The sequence below is a fragment of the Argentina silus genome, assembly GCF_951799395.1.
Source record: "Argentina silus genome assembly, chromosome: 11".
In the NCBI taxonomy this organism is placed as follows: Eukaryota; Metazoa; Chordata; class Actinopteri; order Argentiniformes; family Argentinidae; genus Argentina; species Argentina silus.
This window is the reverse complement of record NC_139665.1, coordinates 7,041,808-7,062,421: the sequence shown is the minus strand read 5'-3', so window position 1 is coordinate 7,062,421 and position 20,614 is coordinate 7,041,808. Positions and strand designations below refer to the sequence as shown.

General features: G+C 45.5%; 1 protein-coding gene across 4 annotated transcripts; it reads right to left on the bottom strand.

Annotated features, from left to right (window-relative positions):
• Nucleotides 1-2,460: 2,460 nt before the first annotated feature.
• On the bottom strand, nucleotides 2,461-20,538 carry kiaa0319l (KIAA0319-like). 4 transcript variants are annotated; one of them, XM_083680008.1, is made up of 22 exons: nucleotides 20,405-20,538; nucleotides 18,110-18,263; nucleotides 17,780-17,908; nucleotides 15,907-16,289; nucleotides 15,433-15,649; nucleotides 14,854-14,952; nucleotides 14,557-14,654; nucleotides 13,825-13,912; nucleotides 13,319-13,411; nucleotides 12,932-13,064; nucleotides 12,262-12,490; nucleotides 11,875-11,998; nucleotides 10,286-10,418; nucleotides 9,174-9,322; nucleotides 8,760-8,911; nucleotides 7,693-7,831; nucleotides 7,076-7,235; nucleotides 6,509-6,651; nucleotides 5,479-5,601; nucleotides 4,938-5,028; nucleotides 4,720-4,808; nucleotides 2,461-4,584 (listed from the first exon to the last, which is right to left on the bottom strand). In XM_083680008.1, the coding sequence occupies exons 3-22, from the start codon at nucleotides 17,886-17,888 to the stop codon at nucleotides 4,388-4,390; spliced, it is 2,949 nt and encodes a 982-aa protein (XP_083536134.1). In that variant the 5' UTR covers nucleotides 17,889-17,908; nucleotides 18,110-18,263; nucleotides 20,405-20,538; the 3' UTR covers nucleotides 2,461-4,387. The 4 variants fall into 4 exon arrangements, with proteins under 4 accessions (XP_083536134.1, XP_083536136.1, XP_083536133.1 ...); XM_083680010.1 differs by having other exon boundaries at nucleotides 18,110-18,195; nucleotides 20,405-20,501; XM_083680007.1 differs by lacking the exon at nucleotides 20,405-20,538 and adding an exon at nucleotides 19,172-19,529.
• Nucleotides 20,539-20,614: the final 76 nt, after the last annotated feature.

Genomic DNA, 20,614 nt, shown 5'->3' with positions numbered 1-20,614 from the left:
GTTAAACATCATGCTAAATATATAGCCCCCTGCCCCACCACTGGGTAATTTCATAATCAATTGCTATGATATTGCATACTGTGTCTTGGTTATTGTTTCATGGCATTTTTATTATCTCCACAAATGCATGCATCCCCGGTCCCACCCATTTCACTTCACGGCATCCCACCAGTAACCAAATGTCTGATATCTTTCTCATAGTGCCATAGTTATGGAAGCCCGTTCCCGCCAACCGCCCCCCCCCCCCCCCCCACCCCCCACCTCCAAAAGGAATCTGACGACGAGTTATGATTGAGATAGTAAATCATGAAATTAGGCTATGCAGATTAGAATTACAATAGACCTAGTATAATCTGTACACGCAGTGTGATAGTTAATGACCTAGTCTACTATCTACAGTACCTATAGTATCAGTAACTATAGTATCTATAGTATCACCAAGTCAATTTCCTGTATGTGCAAATATACTTGGCCAAATAAAAGAATTCTGATTCTGATATTGATTCTGATTCTATATATGCACATTTTTCACAAACCAAAAACAAATGGCTCTTTAGATATGCAACATATGCAACAGTTCCCAACGTCCACCAGAAAGAGCCAGTTCAAAGATCCCATAGCATGCTTCCAAGGTCACTTTTCAGGAGCCACTACCCCTCCAATGTGTTGTAGCTTGAGGTCTTTGTTCTGATGAGAGAAGAAAACAGGATGGGGTTGAAGTATGTCAATCATGATTGAGATATGGAATTCAGTAATCATCCATTGCAGACTCATCCTCCACTGTAATTATCTGTACTGTCAACCTGTCATTGCCATTGTATATAGCCATTCCATTGCGTATATTGCTTCACCGCTGTTTATACTGCTTATACTGTTTATATTGTTTATACTGTTTATATTTTTTAGTACTTCTATTTTATTTTATTCTATTTTAAAACTTATTGTTGCACTACTCTATGGCACTGTCACTTTTGCATTTCACTGTATACTTGTATGCACGTGACAAATAAAGAATCTTGAATCAGTATGATATATTTAGTCATAATTATGAGATTAAGGGGATTTCCACACTCTCAGACTTATTCTGAAATATAGTCCACTTTAAAAGAGCCAAACTCAGTCCTCTTTAAGCGAACCAAGAATAACTCTCATTTTGTATTCACACTGCCCTTCTGTTTGCATGAGGATTTCATTAGTTTTCTTGTTGGTTCATTTCAGCAGTCATGAGGTTTCAGTCCACTTTGTTTTCACAGTGCCATCTTTCACTGGAACTCAGGCCAATTAACTGCTTTGCACCTTCACAAAAAGGGACCAGGTGTGAAAATACCCTTAGTAACTCACAATTAGGATAAATGTATCTCACTATCTCATAATTATGATTTACTATCTCATAATTTGTAGTCAGATTATTATTTTTATTGCAGAGCAGGAACAGGCTTCTATATAATAGTAGGTAAACTATGAGTCAGTGAATTTCTACCCTTAATTAACTTATTTGAACTTGCATTATGGGTTTGCAAATGGACTGACCACATATTTTATTGAACCGGTCATTCTTGAGTTGTAGTAGATTCTGGGGAAGGGTGGCAAGATCCAACACATCACAACATGAAGTCCCAGCCAGGTTTAACCTCTGATGTCAGGCAGGAGATTTAAGTCTCACAATCTCATTATTGGAGGGAAATTCAAGGCAATAGATCCACACCAGGGGAGGATGGTGGAGGTAGAAATCAGAGGACAGCCTCATTGTAATGCATAGGAACGGCGTGTGTTTAACACCATTCCTCATTCTGATCCATGCATGACAATGAGCCTGCCCTCCGATTTCTACCTCCACTAGCCTCCCTGGTTACACCCGGTCAGATCAGGAGAGGAGGTGGGACTCATGCACTCCATGAGGACATCAAAGCCAACCAGACGGAATAAGTATAATGAGGTCACATGACTCGCATCATCACTAACAGCTTTATCTCTCTTGAGTGTTAGTGTTATGGAGCACAAAGCAGGCCACAGTTAGTAATGGTCAGTCGTAAAAAAAACAATGAGAAAACAAAGTGGCTAGATAACTGTGTAGGGTATGCCTTGTATAGAGGAAGGCCGCTTCAAAGCAGTTCCCAAATAGTGGAGGCTGGTAGAGGTAGAAATCAGAGGACGGGCTCTTTGTATTGCATGGAATGGAATGGAATAAATGAGGAATGGGAGAGTATGAAATGTGTGATACCATTGCACTCCATGCATTACAATGAGCCCGTCCTCCAATTTCTACATCCACCAGCCTCCCCTGGTGCGTAGCGTATAGAGTATGTCGTTTCAAAGCAGGTCCTAAACAGTGGGTCGGACTCTGGACCCACACAGTTGATCCTAGGTCGTCCATCTTCAGACTGGTCAGTGGCTGAACACAGAGGATTAGAATGGGTCACAAACCACACAAGACACCTTAACAGAAACATGACAACAGGCCAAAGTGAAACATATCTGACTTTAATGTACATATAATCCAGTTGCATCAGGTCTGGTCACATAACGAGGGAAACCCTTCACTAAAATGTTGTTATCAAACCATTAAATTAACACACTCCCTTCATTTAGTAGCTGCTGCCTGTCTGCCTTCACAGTGTACTCCATATCCCACAACCCCCAGTGCCTATCTGCCATAACTGGATGATAAACAGAAGTAGTGCAATGGGACAACAGCATGAGATGACTTTACACTGCCAAACATTCTTGAAATTATTGCTTATTTCAATGGAGGTTAAGATCCCATTCACATGACGGCAGCCAGAACAGCATTTCACAGGGCGAGCCATTGTTTTCCATGAAGGACGCGACTGTGCGTTCCTCATCAGCTGTGGTGGTGCCCATTGCGGACATTTAAGGTAGCACAAGCCTTGAACTTTCAGTCAGCTGCGCCACACCTTGCGTTGAGCTACTTCACCTTTCAACAACAACAACAAAAATCACATAAAAGCTTGACAAAGGCCAAGTTCAGTGTACATGCAAAGTGACACCACTTCTCCAGATGACGGAGGAGCAACATCTGGGCAGATGAAGATTAGCCGCTCTGTGTCCACAGCTGAGCTGAATTTATTCCCACGCTGACCAATTACGAATCAGCACTGCTCAGCTGGCAGCCAATGAGAGATGCAGAGATGGAGACAGACAGAGCCACGTGGAGCGTGAAAACAAAGTGCATCAGAATTAAATGATTGGCTAAAAAAAAAGTTCTAAAAAAAGAAGACAAGACGTTCAATGGTTGTCCAGGTTCAAGCAGTCCTTAAGTGTCTCAAATGTCTACAGTGAGGCGGAAACATTGCACTGTTTTTCCGTTTTCTTCATCATCTTCTAGGGACTTATGGTGTGTTCATTACAAGTCGGAAACTCAGTACCTCAGAGTAAAAATGTACACAAGGTATTTGCACAAAACTTCCTATTGGTTGAGTTTCCAATGCGGAAATTGAGGAAAGAGTTTCCTAGTTCCGACATGTCATGAACACACCGTCAGTAACAGAGGTTGGAGCATCAGCGTTGTGTAGTCCAGTGTGTTATCCAGTAAACCAATCAAGTGTGAGGCATGCCTCTAGAAGAACTACATTCCCCAGAATCCTCTGTCTCTGATCAACATGGCTGACAGCAACAACAGCAGCAGTCTAGTCCTGTGATTGTAAGCGGCATAACAAGCACACACAACTTGCTTCTGAAACGACACATTTTGGCACAAACGGCCAAACCACACATTCCGATTTTCAGACAACACATTCAGACGAGCACACATGCAGAACACCATTCTGACAACAACACGGAGCACAACCATGTGGTCACATGCACAGGCGTGTTGGCTGTGTTCATTGGTCAGGAGAGTCTCTTCTCAGCCTTACTGTCACGTCAGGAACAGAGGTGGCTATTGGTTAGATTTGGCCTGGCAGTGCTTGGAGGTGTCTCGCGGTCTGGGAGCAGGTGTGTGACTCAGAGGTCACTGTGGGTGGGTGAGTGGGTGAGGAAGGCTCAGTTTTCACGTGGTTCCAGTGAGTTCCTGTCTAAAGGTAACAGGATTGACCTGGCTAGTCAAGTCAACCCATCTCTCCTTCTATAAGTGGGGGAAGGTGTGGATTCTCACAGTCAAACCCCAACCCCCCTTCATGGACTGCAACAGCCCCACCCTCCAGTACAGTCTTCAGCAAGATTGGGCCTCCTTTCCTCCACCTGGGCTCAGTGTGGTCTCAACAAGGGGGTGTGTGAAGGTGGGGTGACCCTGTTGTCCAGCAGGTATCTCTCATTCCCAGGGTCTTCTGGGTGAGAGGGGCGTGATTGGGGGTAATGGAGGAGGGAGAGGGAGAGAGAAATGAGGGTTGAGGGGTGTGGAGGGGGTGGGTCCCCCCCACCTTGGTCACTATAGCAGCTCATCTCTCTGCTTTTTACTCCTCATGGGGACCTGGCCGTTCCTCAGGGATCCATTTTGGGGCCGCAGGAGATGTCCTCTCTCCCGGTCTGTCCAGGGGACCCCCCCCTGCCCGTCGTCACTGTCCAGGTCAGAGTCAGAGTGCATGAGGGCAGAGGAGGATGGGGTGGGAGTGGGCTTCAGACGGCCTGCGGAGGGGAGGAGGGATTCATAGTCTTAAGAGTTTCAAAGACCTTCAAAGATGGCATGTAGTGTGTGTGTTGGCGTGATTGTGTTTGCAGGAGACAGTGTGAGAGAGAGAGTGAGAGTGAGAGAGTTGTTACCAGCTCGGGGTGGTTGCAGCTCCAGACTGTCCTGCTCTTCTGCCTCCAGCATCTTATAGCGGCTTTTCCTACGCACTCTTCCCTTGCGCCTGTTTGAAAGACACTTATTAGAAATCACAAAACACAATACTACCCCTAACCTAATACACATATGTATTTAAACAGCCTCAATGGTAATAAGAGTACTATGAAATGGCAGGATGATGCAGCACTGTTACCTGCGGCAACAACACACCATACCCCACACGACAGTCGCTATGGCAACCACAATCATGAAGGATGCTATGGTCACGTAGAGGACACTCCATTCTGAAAGGGACAGAGAGAATGGAGATTTTAAGATTTTCAGTAAAAAATGATATTGCTAAAATTCCACTTAATATTTCCATGCCAACATTCTAGTGTGTTGTATTTAAGCAATAATGTCCGAGAGGCTGTGATTTGTCATCAATATCGTCACAGGTAGGAGGAGTTGTCAGGAACGCCGCACAGCGCCCCCTACCACACTATAATGTCAGTAAGTATTTATTTTGTGATAGATTGTGGTCGTTTCTGCCCTGCACTGAGAAATATAGTTCTTAAAACTACAAACCTTGTCAAGGGAATGTGACACACAAATCTACAGTAAAGTTAGTCATATTAACAAGCGGTGTCATAATATCTTGTTGTCATGTGAATCCAAAACTCTACTGAGTCATACGATTAGTGTGTGAGTGGTCTCTCTCTCTCTCTCTCGCTCTCCCTCCCTCCCTCCCTCACCACAGTTGCTCTCTGCGTCTCCGAGCTGCGTTCTGATGAAGTTCTCCATCCAGAAGGGGTGGCAGATGCAGCGCCGGGTGAATGAGTCACACTCCCCGTGGCTGGAACAGTTCAACTGGCAGACTGCAGGTGGAGAGAGAGAGAGTCAGACAAGGGGGGTCTTCTTGACAAACATCAATACCGGTCAAACAGGAAGTGAAACAGTGAGACGAGGCCTGGTTAGGAAAGTTCATCCAAATATAACATGCCAAAGCTCAGAGTTAGCCAAAGCTCAGAGTTAGCCTCGAGGCTACAAGGCAATCTAAGAGAACTGAACTGCCTGTGCCCAATAGCAAAGACGTAAAACAATGTAATAACTAGAGATGTCAATGTCAGTGTGTTAACTTGTGATTCATGAGAAATGTATAAACAGGCTATTTTCCTTTTTTTGACACTTACATGCATTGAATTACACCTTTCTAGTTGAAACGCAAAACACAAAACAACAACCAGTTTGTTTTCCACCTTCTATTTTAAACTCACCTTCCATTTCTCAAGCTCATTTACATGTTGTTGTGGCAACAGGACTCTGAGGTCATCTTTGAGAGGATTCTATTTCAGAGACTCTGCTGCTTGTCATTCAGCGAAACAATGCTGGTATTTACTCGATATGGGCATTTTGGAAATGGCAATATTATCAGCATCAAATTAAAATTCCATAACTATGATGATCAGATGCAATGAACAGATATACACGGCCTGATCCATAGCTGCCTGTCACTCACTCTTCCCATCACTTCTCAGTCCTGGGGATGCGTGTCTGACTCGGATTCCCTCTCGGTTTACGTTCACAACCACTACAGCGTTTTGTTCTCATCAGTTGACAACAGGGGAGGCTGGTGGAGGTTGAAATCAGAGGACGGGCTCCTTGTAATGCATGGAACGAAATGTGGAATGGTATCATTCCGTTCCATGCTTTACAATGAGCCCCTCCTCCGATTTCAACCTCCACCAGCCTCCCTTCCCCTCCTCCCTGTCTGCTGATACTCACTGACTGTGTCGACCCGACGGGCCTTGAAGATGAGGAAGTCGTTCTTCTGTTTGCGCAGCTTGTTGCGGAGGCCCAAGGCCACACTGTGACCCGACAGAGGGGGGCGGCCCGGACCCCCCGAGACCAGGAACACCAGGCGTGTGCTGAGGGGAGGGGAGAGAATCAATATGGACCAATGGAAAGATTAATTAATTCATTCAATATGCCCAATTATTAGTCATGTTTCAAGAACCTAAGGCTACTTTGCACCAAAGCATCTTTAATATCCATCTATGAAGTCAATGCCCTTTAAGTCTGCTAACCAAGGCTAGTATTACCCATAATGCCATTTAATTAGGCTAACAAAGCTTAGTATTACTCACTAAGCCAGAAGCAGCTTTAGGCACAGATTAGATCACGGCGTACGGACTAAAACTGCTAAAATGTCAGACTTAGAAATCATCCACTCTCAGTAGGAAGATGGTTGTGGTATATTCCTGTACTTTGGCAATGTAAGACAGTGGCATATTGTGCCACTGAATTGTCTAGATATGAGAGAGCGGGAGGCTGACATGGAACAGAGCTGACCTGTGCTCGTTGAAGGCGGCAACTTCTCGTACGATGATGTCACTGTCGAGCACACCCAGCAGCACGCCCACCTGTCGGAGCAGCATGTCCCGCTGGCGGTGGGACACCTGGGACACCGACACCTCCAGGACCAGTTCCACCAGGTCCTTCTCCCACGTGTCTGAGAGAGGGGGGGAGGGAGAGAAAGAGAGAGAATGAATGGGTGGATTGGACAGGGTGATAATAACTGTAGTCCCATCAGGACTAATCTTTGGGCTCTGGTTTGTGTGTGTGTGTGTATATATGTGTGTGTGTTTATATTTGTGTGGTGTGTGTGTGTGTGTGTATAGGGGGAGTGTGTGTGTGTGTGTGTGTGTGTGTTTGTGTGTGTGTGTGTGTGTAGGGGGAGTGTGTGTGTGTGTGTGTAGGGGGAGTATGTGTGTGTGTGTAGGGGGAGTGTGTGTGTGCGTCTCTGTGTGTGTGTGTGTGTGTAGAGTGCGTCTGTGTAGGGGGAGTGTGTGTGTGTGTGTGTGTAGGGGGAGTGTGTGAGTGTGTGTGTGTCTGTGTCTGTGTCTGTGTGTATAGTGCGTGTGTATGTGTGTGTGTGTGTGTGTGTGGTGGATAAGCAGCACACTGACCTGGTCGGACCTCCACAGTGCCTCTGTCTGAGCTGCTCTGGCCCTTGCTGTCGGTGACGGTCAGAGTGAAGCTGTACTTCCCCTCCACCAGGTTACTGAGGAACAGTACCGCCTGGTGGTCAGAGTGGCTCAGTACATCCTGCAGGACAGAGGAAACAACACATTCTAAATGAGGATATTGATTTTAGGTCAATACATTTAGAAGGCCGTTATGTCTTTATAGGTACATTGTGGGTGCTTAAGTCAAAGACTAATCAACCTTTAAAGAAAATAACACATCCGCCAACTCTCTCAACACGTGGAGAATTGATTGATGGCTGCTGTCAGAGATACACGATCCTGAGAGGAAAATTACCTCTAATGACAAACTCAAAGTTTATGAGCTATTATACTTATACATTGTAACCTTTTACTTTCTCTTCAGGCAACATGCCTGCAAAGAAAACCAAACCTGTTTTGGTATTGATATGTGTCTGACTTTTGGTCTCAGGTTCAGGAATTGCAGGCAAAAAACAATATTCATCTAAAAATAACCCTACAAAAAGCACTATTGGGTGACTTAGTATCTGACAGACAATCAATAGAAGTATACTCTTAGCAAAAAGATTTATTTTTAGCTTAAAATTTGGACGAGCTACGAATTGAAAGTTTCAGGAACTACGTGAGACATCACAGCACAATTGAAAAATATATGGCACAAGGAAACCAAGAGAGGATATTGAGAGAAGTGGGATGGGCTGGGAGCAGCTGAGGAGTGGAATTAAAAAGAAATCTCAAGAACTCTATAAATTAAAAAGAAAATCTCTCAACATGTTCACCAGAAATAATACGAAATATACCATAATGGACTGAAAAATGTAAAAAAAAAAAAAAAAAAAAAAAAAAGTCTACATCTTTCTGTACAATTGTACCATATTTAATTGTTAGCAATCACGTATGCATGATGTATGTTTCTAGTTGGTTAACATTAACATAACACAGGTTTGATACCATTCCTCATCCCATGCATTTCAATGAGCCCATCCTCGGATTTTCTACCTCCACCAGCCTCCCTCGGTGGCTCTTACCCCTGCAGCTGGACTGCTGTCGTCGCGGGTCCAGAAGTAGCTGACGCCCCCCTGGTCGTCCGTGGTGCGGGACCCATCCAGCGTCGCCGTCCGGAGGGGCAGAGAGATGGCCGGGCTGGACTGGACCCGGGCTACGGGGGGCTGGTCCAGTTCTGACAGAGGAACACAACACGTTTGAAGAGTGACAAGAGGAGGAAATTCATCCTCACAAGGAGTTGCTATTTCACAACATATGTTGGAGACGAGCCTGTTTCTGAAAGGTGTTTTTTTTCCACTACACTTCCTGATAGGCTATTCATTACATCAACACTGTACTTCCTTGTATGGGTGAGGCTTTTCTTGCGGAACTCCCCTCTCTCTCTCTCTCTCACACATACACACACACACACACACACACACACACACACAAATTACCCTCTCGGACAATGACTGTGACCGTGTCGGAGCTCTGCAGCTTCCTCTCGTCCGTCACCGTCAGGCTGAACTCGTACATGCCCACCTGCAGACCCATCACCGTGGCAACGGCGCTGTCCGCGTTCTCGATCTTCACCCCCTCCGGACCCCTGAAGGGAGAGATGTCACAGAGTCAGACATGGGTGGGGGCCGCAGCCCACTGTGAACACGGAGCATTGGGTGATCAGAGACAGGGGCGGAGCCTCCTCATCTATGCCCGTGGCGCCTCTGGAGGGTCAACTGTGGCTCAAGACTGTACTTTGTTGTTTGATGGTTTTCACAGGTGTTTGTGTGTGAGTGTGTAAACGTGTGTGAGCCAATGTAAAAGTGTGTGATACACTGGCTCACATCTGCTTTCGGTCATGCACTCTCCGTCTGGCAGTTCTCTGCACGTCACAATCAAAGTGTTGGACAGGCAGAAGATCCACAGAGTTGTTGCATTTGTACAGACAGGAGTACATTGTGGAGCATGCTGTGGATCTAATGAGTACTTGTATAACTCTTACGGAGGCGCGAGAGGTTTGCTGCGTGTTTGACAGATAGGCAACCAGTAACCCTCAGTGTCTTGTTTATTCTGAATGCTCCACCCATTCTGCAGTGTCACGTTGGACCAGCTACACCAACACCACCAACCAGGCCAATCTAACTCTGAACTCATCCTCCTCAGACATGTGATCTAGGAATTCAGAAGGTGAGTGACTATCAGGTCCAACCAGTCCAATGTGTGGTCACTTGTTGTCTGGCTAAAGAATTCTGTACTTTTATCTTGACGTTCTATATTATATTCCCTATGTTTTGACTTTTGGATTATCTGCTTATAATACTCACACAATACCTAGGCCTTACTCTCACTCCAATTATTTGAAGCATAAAACTGTTCTAACCTTCCAGAAAACGTGTCATTGTCAACACAGGACAATCTAGAAAACCAGTTTTTTTCTTTGTGTTCATTGTGACCTGTCTAGTCATGTGCATTCTCATATCCACTGTGTATCTGTACTCTTGGTCCCTGAGAGAGTGTGAGTGAGTGTGTTTGTTTGTTTGTGTGTGTGTGTGTGTATGTATACACTGACTTGCTCTGTTTCCAGTGGTAGGTGGCTATCTTCTGGTCGTCAGTGCTCTTGCTGCCGTCCAGCGTGGTGCGATCCACTGGCAGGGTGAGCTCCTTCTCTGGCCCGGCGTCTGCTACTGGGGGCTTATTGTTCTCTGGAGGAGGGACAGCAGGACAGGCTCAGGACATGATACGCCATCCCAAAGACATGGTCAGCAATAGGCACCTTATCCCAAAGACATGGTCAGCAATAGGCACCTTATCCCAAAGACATGGTCAGGAATAGGTACCCCATCTTTGATGATTATCATTCATGTGACACTCATACTGTTCAGATCAGGAGAGGCTGGTGGAGGTAGAAATCGGAGGACAGGTTCACTGTAATGAATGGAATATTTCTCATTCCATTCCATACATTACAATGAGCCTGTCCTCTGATTTCTACCTCCATCAGCCTCCCCTGGTTCAGATTAAGAACGACAGAGATTGAAAGAGTATGTGATGATGAGTGTCAATTTAAACACTAGTTGCCCCAGTGGAGGTCCACAGGCGTGATGTGACACTTTATAATAAAATAACTCTGCCGTTGTGAAACCCAGGTTCCCCTCCTTCCCTGACTTTTCCTATATGTCTAACATTATAGCGTTGTTACAACTATTTCAAAATCAGAGACATAGAAAACAATCTGGAAGCATTTTCTTAATTACCACATTATTATTTTGTTTTTATAGGCTACAACATCTCAAAGACCAACATCTGAAAGTCACATCACATGATTGACACCTGCCCCCAAGCTAGCCTCAATAGCTTTACCCTCATCGGGGTAAATCAAAACTGACCTCACAGTTATGAATGGCTTACCCAATTCAACCGAATGATATTAGCAACATAGGCAGACAGGAGCCAGGAGACAACATCACTGTTGATGAGCAATTGTTTCCAACAAAAGCTTGGTGTCCCTTTATGCAGTTCACAGTAACAAGCCTGACAGATTTGATGCATCTCGGCCAGCGGGTGAGCAAGAGTCTGAGAATGTGGTGAGGAATCCAAATCATGCACTCGCAAAGAGACAGTATCAGTTGGGCAGATGTACACAGAACCAAACCTGAGTCAATGTGCAAAATAATTGTCTGTGGATCTTGCACACAAAAACCTCAGAAGATGTTTCGAATGTGGTTTGCATGGTAGAACATAAGAGCCGACGGATTTGTCTGTGGAATTTACTGATGTATTTTTTATATTTACAGTTACACCAATTATGTCCGTCAATGTTATATTCAATATTCAAGTACTTCAGTAATACAAAATGTGATTCTTAAGTCCTGACTAAACACAACCAGTGCATTCTTCTTTGCATGGTATTGATCGAATTCAATGATTACACTGCTACACTAACATCAACAAACGGACGTCTCTAGACTTCACTCTGGGTACTTTGGTCAGTAATGAGGGCCCGGGCATTCTCGTGTTCATTCTGTCCATCTACGTCTCTTCACCGGTCTATATTACCAATGTCATGGCCACAGAGTTCAAACAACCATCCTTCCAGATAAGCAGTAGCAGCAGCAGTGTTGACATTAGCCGTGCACATTGCCTGTGCCGTTTGCCTACCTGGCTGGACGATAACAGTGACCTGAGCCGTGTCCTGCTGTCCGGCTGAGTCGCTCACTGTGAGCTGGAAGGTGTAGTCCCCCTCCTGCATGGCCGACAGCTGCAGAGTGGGGGTCCGCACTCCCTACAGGCACAACAACAGTTTCAATAGTTGGTTTCAAAACAACATTTTGAAACCAACTATCCCCATACAATAGCTGGATTATCCAACACCATGACATTTGCCTTGCTTGAAATGTGATTACCTACCTACGTACCTAGTACCCCCCCCCCACCCGCCACCCCACCCCCCCTAAATCCAGCTACTCATACCGCATCTGTCATGCAAGTTGTACCTTGTTCCTGACAACAAGGACACTGGTGGTGAATCCTGATGGAGCTTCTCACCTGCATCTCCACCACCTTGCCCTTGCTCTGGGAGGCGAGGGACCACTCGTAGGCCAGCGGCTCGTGGTCGTCGGTGCTCTGGTTGCCGTGCAGCGTGACGGCGTTGCGTGGCAGCGTGATGACCTGGTTGGGTCCGGCGTTGGCCACGGGGCGGTAGTCCATGGCCTTGTTGACCGTCAGGGTGGCCTGGGTGGAGCTCTGCGCGCCGTCAGAGTCAGTCACCGTCAGACTGGGAATGAAATCAAGAGAGAATACACGATCACACACTCAATGAAGAAGACTACGTTTGTCTGCAGTTGGAATTTGAATCAGGGTGCAATGTTGATGGATACAGAGTTTGAAAGGACACAGTGTTGAATAGATCGAAGCCAGGACTTGGGAAATACTGTATGAAGTCGTCTCAGACCTACTGTAAACATCACCGACTGTACGGTTGAAAGGAGGAGGCGGAAGGGGGAGTGACACATGAGGAATGGACAGGTATGAGGAAGAAAGCTCTAGAGCTTTAGAGGAAATACTCAGTGGCACTTGGACAAGACAAGCTCTGGAGTGTTATAGCCAGTGTTACGTGCCTTTTGACAACACAAGCTCTAGAGTGTTATAGCCAGGGGCCTTTGGATAACACAGGGCAGTAATATAATAATAATAATATAATATAATATAATAGTACTTGAAGGTGTAGTTCCCTGGCACCAGGCCGGTGAGGGTGAGGATGGCCGTGTCAGCGGAGACCTTCTCCTCCCTGAGCGGACCCTTGACCTCCTCCCAGTGCCACGCCACCACCTTGTCATCATCCGTGCTCTCTGACCAACCACACCAACGGAAAGGAGAAAAAGAGGAGAAAAGAAAAGGTAAAAAATGTAGCCTGAAATATGTTCTTCCATGTTTTCCCTACCAATACTCAATCAGGGAAAGCCACCATACATCACAAGTTTTGGTTTCAGATTTTTTTTTATTCATGTAGTCTGTACGCCTAACATATTTCATATTAATCACAATACTTAACATGTTAACTTTGACAGCCTTACAAAATAGTGCACTAGGCAGCTGTACTCACGGCTGCCGTCGATCACTGTGGAGCTGGTTGGCAAAGAGATCTCCTGGAACTTTGGGGAAACCACAGCGACGGGCTGCTTGTTTACCCGAGGTTCTGTGAAGTGGAAGAGGATAATTGCCTCAGTTGGATAGAGCATGAGGTGTGGGTTAGCGTTAAGGCAGTTGGATAGAACATTAGGTGTGGGTTAGGGTTAGGGTAGTTGGATAGAACATCAGGTGTGGGTCAGGGTTAGGGTTAGAGATAGGGATAGAACATCAGGTCTGGGTTAGGTTTAGGGTTAGAGGTTATGTGGTAGGATAGTTGGATAGAACATCAGCTATGGGTTAGGGTTAGGGTAGTTGGACAGAACATCAGCTGTGGGTTAGAGTTAGGGTAGTTGGACAGAACATCAGCTGTGGGTTAGAGTTAGGGATAGGGATAGAACATCAGATGCGAGTCACCATCAACATCTCAGTGTAAACTACCATATGAACATTGTCAATATGAATCAGAAGTTCAACCCTTACCTGGTTTGACTTTAACATTAACGTATCCTTCTCCGTGAGCGCCGTCACCATCCACGGTCACTTCAAACTCATAAAGACCGATTGTCAGCTGAAACAGGAGAGAGGAGGTGGGCTTAAGTCATGTCAATTGTTTTTGACAATATTCAAGTACTTCAGTAATTCCCATTCACATTGCGCAGTGTGCATTGAATTTGTTGTTGGAAAGGAAAATTCCTGTTTGAAATCCCAGCACCTCAACTCTTCACTATTCATTGATAGAATCCGTGACGCTGGTCAAATTAATGGGACAGGTGACCTCCCCCAGCTCCATTTGCATTACGGTTCCCCATTAGACACTCCATTTATGGAGAGTCTGACTTCGTGTAGTCTCGTTCCTAGACACTTTCACCCAAATGCAAAAGGCGGAAGGTCTGGAGGACCAACGCGTCAAACTTGGCCTTCACTAAGCCAATAGAAAGATGACTGCATAGCCAATGGTACGTCGCCGAACACATAGCCTTTACTTTGCATCAATCATCTCCCACAGAACTTCCCCCCCAGGGCTTGCACACCACACGTTTTTGATTCTGAGCTACGCCTCGCTGAAACCAAATAGTTAACAAATACTTTACTTAGTAAATTCACTTCCACAAAGGCCAGGTTTGAGCCGTATATACACAAACGCCTGGGGACGAGGTAGACTCTGTGAGACTTGGGAAAGAGTAATGTCTGAACTTGTTCCACGGATCGTACCTTGCTGAGTTTGAGCATCTTGCTGTGTTTCCCCTCCATCTCTCCACTGTAGTCTTTGGGATGAGTTCTCAAACGCCAATCAAATTCATAGTTTGTCCCTTTTAAGATAAAGAGAGAGAGAGAGAGATAAAGATGATGAAAACCATATGATTTCTCCTCTATTCAGGTTATCCGATCTCGTTGAAATGAACAAACCATATTCTAGGGAGACCTGTGAACAGCACAGCCAGGAAGGCATGAGCCTCTCAGAGGGAAGAGTGAAGAGTGTGTTCTGTCTGTTGGGAAACGGCCCAGTACCTGGCTGGGGTGCTGGCACCACAAAAGCGTTGAGCTCCACCTCGTTGCGTGGCAGCGTGACCTCCACGCTCTCGCCCGCCGACACCACCAGCTCCCGCACTGTCATGGAAACCACAAGATTGTCATGGAAACCACAAGATTGACATGGATTGAGATCAAGAGCAGGGAATTGAACATGTACACATGCATCCATTGAGTGTTGTTACTGGGAGTACGTATTAGAGCTACAAGTTATTCATGTTACTTTAACTCGTTTAGTGCCGAGGGTGAATAAAGTCGCCTAAATTGTCAACATTCTAGAGTGCCAAGGGTGACTTTATTCACCCAAAATTATGATGCATGATGATTATGATTATGATGATTTTGTAGCCAATCAAAGTATTGTTGCTATGTAAATACCACATAAAACACCTGACACTCTAGGTGGTGAGTGTTCCGGAATTCTTTGGCAGTTAGTGAGTTTTAAGCCCTGGCTACACGTCTCAATGCATTAATATATTTAATAGCATGTTATTATTTAGTATGTTATGATGTTGTAGCAGTTAAGGTTGGGGTTATTGAGACAGTGGACTGCCTTACCAGCCTGTGTTGGTGATGTAGTCATTGACGGAGCTGTGGGGGGAGGCCCTGAGTTGCTCTTGGATGATGAAGTCCCCTCTGATGTTGAGTTCTGCTGTGAGGGGGGTGGGGCTTCTGCACTTCCATTGGTTAGCTGGATGTGACTCTTATTGGATGTTTGTGGGAGAGCGATTCCACTGGTGACTGTTGGTGTGTGGAGAGTACTTCTGGAAACCCCCTGTGGAGACATGAATTAACTTTCAGTAATGAACTAGAAACAATATTAAATACATGAGCAAGGTTGAACGACCTGTAGCCTTCTTCATTCCTGAAGTAATGACAACAGTAAGAAAACATTAGGTACAAAATAAAATATAATAATCACTTCATCCTACATAACACTGTAAGTATTCACCCTTTCCTTCAGTGATCACATTTTAATTAAGGGGGAAGAAAGAAAGGAAGGAGGGAGGGAGAGACATTCAGTTGACTCACAGTACTTGTGTGTTGACTCTCCTGCTGGGCGGCTTGTTTTTTGCCCCCGGGGCCATTTCCCTTTCCTGTCTCCACCCCCCGCCGCAGCCTTCTCTGTCGGCCTTTAGTGGAGCCCTTAGAAAGCATCTGCAGGAGCCCCAGGGACTCCAGGTGAGGCTGGGGGAGGGAAGTGATGGCACAGCCTCCGGCGTTGGAGCAGCTCAGCAGCACACAGCGCCCCCCGAGGCTCCACACGGCACTGCAGGCTGGCTCAAGGCAGCAGTACTCCCAGCACTTGGGGCCGCCCCTCCCACCTGCCAGGGGGCGCCAGCCGAGGCCGATGACGCTGCTCCAGTGGATCCCCAACACGCCCCCCGTTACCCTGCAGATCTCAGCAGACACAGCTGGGGACAAAACATGTCATCAGTGTCTTTATAAATAGATTTTTGGTATTGGTATGGATGCACTGTTGACATTTTGACCTTTTTGTTCATAGCAAAACCTAAAACCAATTACATTTTTCACTTTTTTTACATTCTTTCCAAGTTCTGTGTGAAAGTACATCTGCTCAACCCCCTCCAGATTCCATGGAGTTCTAAAGCAAGGCAGCACGCCATCTCAGCAGCAGAGAAATGAGGCATTTCCCTGATAACACAAGCCACTGATTAACCTTCACACAATGTCATCCGGTTCATTTAAACCGTTCTCTAGATCTGTCTGGAGACCTGAGGCCCTGAAGCTATCATCAGTTGAGGCGTAAACAAACAGCAGGATGCAGTGTAAAAAAAAAAAAGAAAAAAAAAGAAGAGAAGAGAAGAACAAAAAAGCAGGATGTAGCTGGGCCATGCCCAGCTCATAAGCAGTGCCAGACAGCGCTATCCCCAAGGCTATACGCTGGTACAGTGAAACGTCACTGGAGACACCCAAACAAGCGGGCAGCGCTCCAACACTGACATGACGACGCAGATATTTGGCTGTCAAACGTGTTACTTGTAGAGGTACATTACTGGTACCAGTACACATCAAATACTCGTATTTTATCACGGGCCATGTTTGTTGGCCTCCAGATATTTCCATCATGGTATTCATTGAATGTGATGCAATCCCTTTACCGGCGTATTGTTGCCACATTTCCAGGCGATCCACTCCAGAAATGTACTGTAACTCAACCCTTCAAACACTGCCTGCAGAGGCTGAGCCCCCTCACTTTCTTTTAGAGAAAGGACCCTTTTACATTGTTTTGTCATTCCCCCCCTACCCGACCGCCACTGACTCACAGAGTCTCCATTGTACATCTGATTTTGTAACTCCCTAGCCTTGTGGCATCAGTCACCCACACTGGAAGAACAGCCATTCAGCCAAACAGCCATTCAACAGAGGATGAGTGGAGACACCACCTGCACATACACTACTCAGGACAAACAGGCCGTACAGCAGGGGAGGCAGAAATCGGAGGACGAGCTCATTGTAGTGTATGGAATGGAATAAGGAATGGTATCAAACACACTTCTCCACCAATACAATTAAAATCTTGTCAAGGTGTAGGATACGGCCATTATAACATACAAAAATGTAGTCTGACAAGTTCGGATTGTTCTGACGGATGTTCTTCGGACGACTCTCTGAGATTCAAAACAATAGGTCAGCCTGCCCAAACAATAGACAAAAAATAGCCTCTCCCTAATCCCTACTGATTAACAACATTAGAAATATTATAAAAAAAAAAGGTTCTAGCTAATTCCAAAATTATTATCTTAAAAAAAAAAAACGTACCACTCTGATGATACCTTCAATCACTTCAGGTAATACAGAACGGCACGCTTACAGCAACCTCTGTTGCAGGGGAACAATTTCCACCTCCACCAGCCTTCCCAGTTCTATTTGTACACGTTACCTGTGCGAGGGGCTAAGCAGCACAAGAAGCCCAGTGATAGGAGGAGTAGGCGTTGTTGTGGCCACCGAGGTAGGCTCCAACTGAAGACGTTCTGGTGTGCATAGGACATTTTCCACGACAGCCAAGGACCTGCGCAGAGCAGAAACAACTTGTCAGGCAACAACATTCAACCTTGAAGAAATACAACATCGTCACAATCTACGCACTAAGGCTATAAATTGTATACATTGTGGGCCATCATTTCCACACATCAAAGACTGTACAAAGCATGACAGAGGATCAAACAGAGTTAGGTAAGCGGTCACCAAAGCTGTTACAGTATGTGTTTACCTTTCTCTGGGTCAAGTGGTGGAAGGGGAGGAGAGAGGCGTTAGGTGGGGAGGGAGGTACGGTGAAGACGGGTCCACACCAGCACTCTGTGGAAGAGCGTCAACATTGCACTGTGTCACCCTTTAAAGCTCTATCTGACCGGAGACCATCCTCCCTGCAGAGAAATGAGAGAAAAGGAAGAGATTTAGCTTAAAAAGGAGTGGTTGTAGAATTAGGTTGCTGTTTAACTTTCAGATTGGGTTTCATTGTATTTTTCTAAACAAACATCAGCTGCTAAGTATTAGTGTGGACGGTCTGTAAAATCTGGGCGTAAAACACACACAGTTTTACTTTAATTTGAAACAATAGTCATTACACCTGTGAGCGTAGTTTATTCAAACAAGCTATTGTAGGCTTTTGGAAAAGGAGGCCTACTAAAAGAGTGCCACCTGAGCTGACACGACAGAATAGGCCTAATATAGATCTAACCCAAAGACACAATTAACACCACAGTATGAGGTAAATAAAGGTTCAGCTTCCACTTTAAGTCAGCTTTGGCTGACCAGCTTATCTAGCAGCAGTATTTCCATACTTATCATTATGATTCATGGAAGGTAGCTCCAACCGTGGCAGCAGCAGTCATGGTTGTTTACACTTCGCACTTTGGAGTTAAAGTGAACTCATTCTATCAACTGACAACTGTCTCAACAGAAGCCTGTCTTGACGTTTCATGCAAGTCTGTGCTTAAAGTACATAGACATGTCAAAAGAGCAGAATATATGGTTGAATGCTCCCCACATGCTGAAGTCTGTCCCAAGTTGAATAGCGTTGCTATTTCTTCCCTACAATTCTTTAGCAAGTTCTTGCAGGAAGTCTTGGAAAAAACCAACAGAACAGCATTTAGGACATTGTGTTCAGTCTGGGGTCTCCGAGCAAAGCCCCGTTAAACCAGAGAGATTCTCACAGCGGACTCTGAGTTACAAACTAAGAATACTAAATGTTAGGCAACTGCATGCTCAGCAGTAAAACAACAGATCAACAACAGATCAACAACTGTCCACTGATGAAGCATGACGAACATACCTGCAGGATCTACCTAGGTCATTCCCTGGATCGGCATTCCAGCACACAGATGCCACACAATCCGCCTCGCATTCACACTTCTCAACCCCTCCAGATGAAGTCACACACCGCGGTGACAGCTGTCGCAACACAATGACTTATTTCGAGAAGCGAAAATGACTTAGTTAGTTTCCAGTTTTTTTTTAAGTCCTTTCATATTGGGTAAACAGCCGCAAGTGACAATAGTTCACTGACAGTGACTGTGGAGATCGGCCCACGTTGATCTTCCCTATGAAACTAAATAATAACACCTTGCTGCCCAAATGTCTGTCTCCAGATCGGTCGTGACGTGGTTATCAGCGCAGGTGCACTCCACTCAACCACGTGACAGAGTGCATCCTGGGATGACCCCCCCGCCCCACCCCCTATGACGCGACCGTGGTCATGCTGTTCCTTAGATGCTAAAATCCCATGAGGAAAAAAAAGAAGCAGCCCAGGATCACTGTGGTTGCAAAGTTAGATCCGGGTTGGCAACGGTACTCTTCTTTCTTTCTTCCTCAGGGGGGTAATCACACTGGTCTGTGCTTCTGGCTGTGTGGACGGACACACAGGTCGGTGGAGCACTCTCACAAATGACAGAATCCCCCCCCCCACCACTGTCGTTGTTCTGTTCCCTTTCAAACGACGACAGGACGTTTTATAAACACATTTTGATTCGAAGCGCTGCAAATAAATAACATAAGAATAATAATATAAATTAGACAACCTTTGGTTAAATGCGGAAAGGCATGAAATGTGTCAGATATTGCTTTCTAGTGCTGCGTAACCCTAAAACTTACCTATATGCAAGCATTTCTTCAATATTTTTAAGATGGTTAGCTCAATATATAATTCAGTGAACAAGGGTAAACTGTGAGAAATGTATGTATGTATAATGTATCCCTAAATACAATAACAGCTGTCATTCAGGAAGGATACACGCACAATTATGATTCATGGCTGAATTAGACACACATTTACCCTTATAGAGCCATATACCACTGATATTTAGCATGAGAGACTGTACACATGCCATATCTCAGTATAATCCAGGACGACTCCGTTTAGGGCACCTTGTTGGTGCATAGCTACCAGCTGTTAACCTGGCTGTAACCACAGCGATCAAATGCCGTGCAGGCGAAGGCAGCTTCTGCGCGACATGTCACTGTTCCTAGAAAGACAGTTGAAATAGGAGGTTGAGATGCAAACACTCACCTGCCCATTGTCGTATACATTCTTTGGGTTTGCTGTGCGTATCCTTAAAATACGTCGGTTGTCCGCTGTTAACTATTTGGGTCATTGCTTGCACAGCTTGGATTGCACCATAGAACATATAAACCTAGAGTCCCAACTCTCAGTTACTTCCTGAAACGTGACGAAACCCACGAGCAGACCAGAATGACCACGCCCCCTTTTGCCTCATTG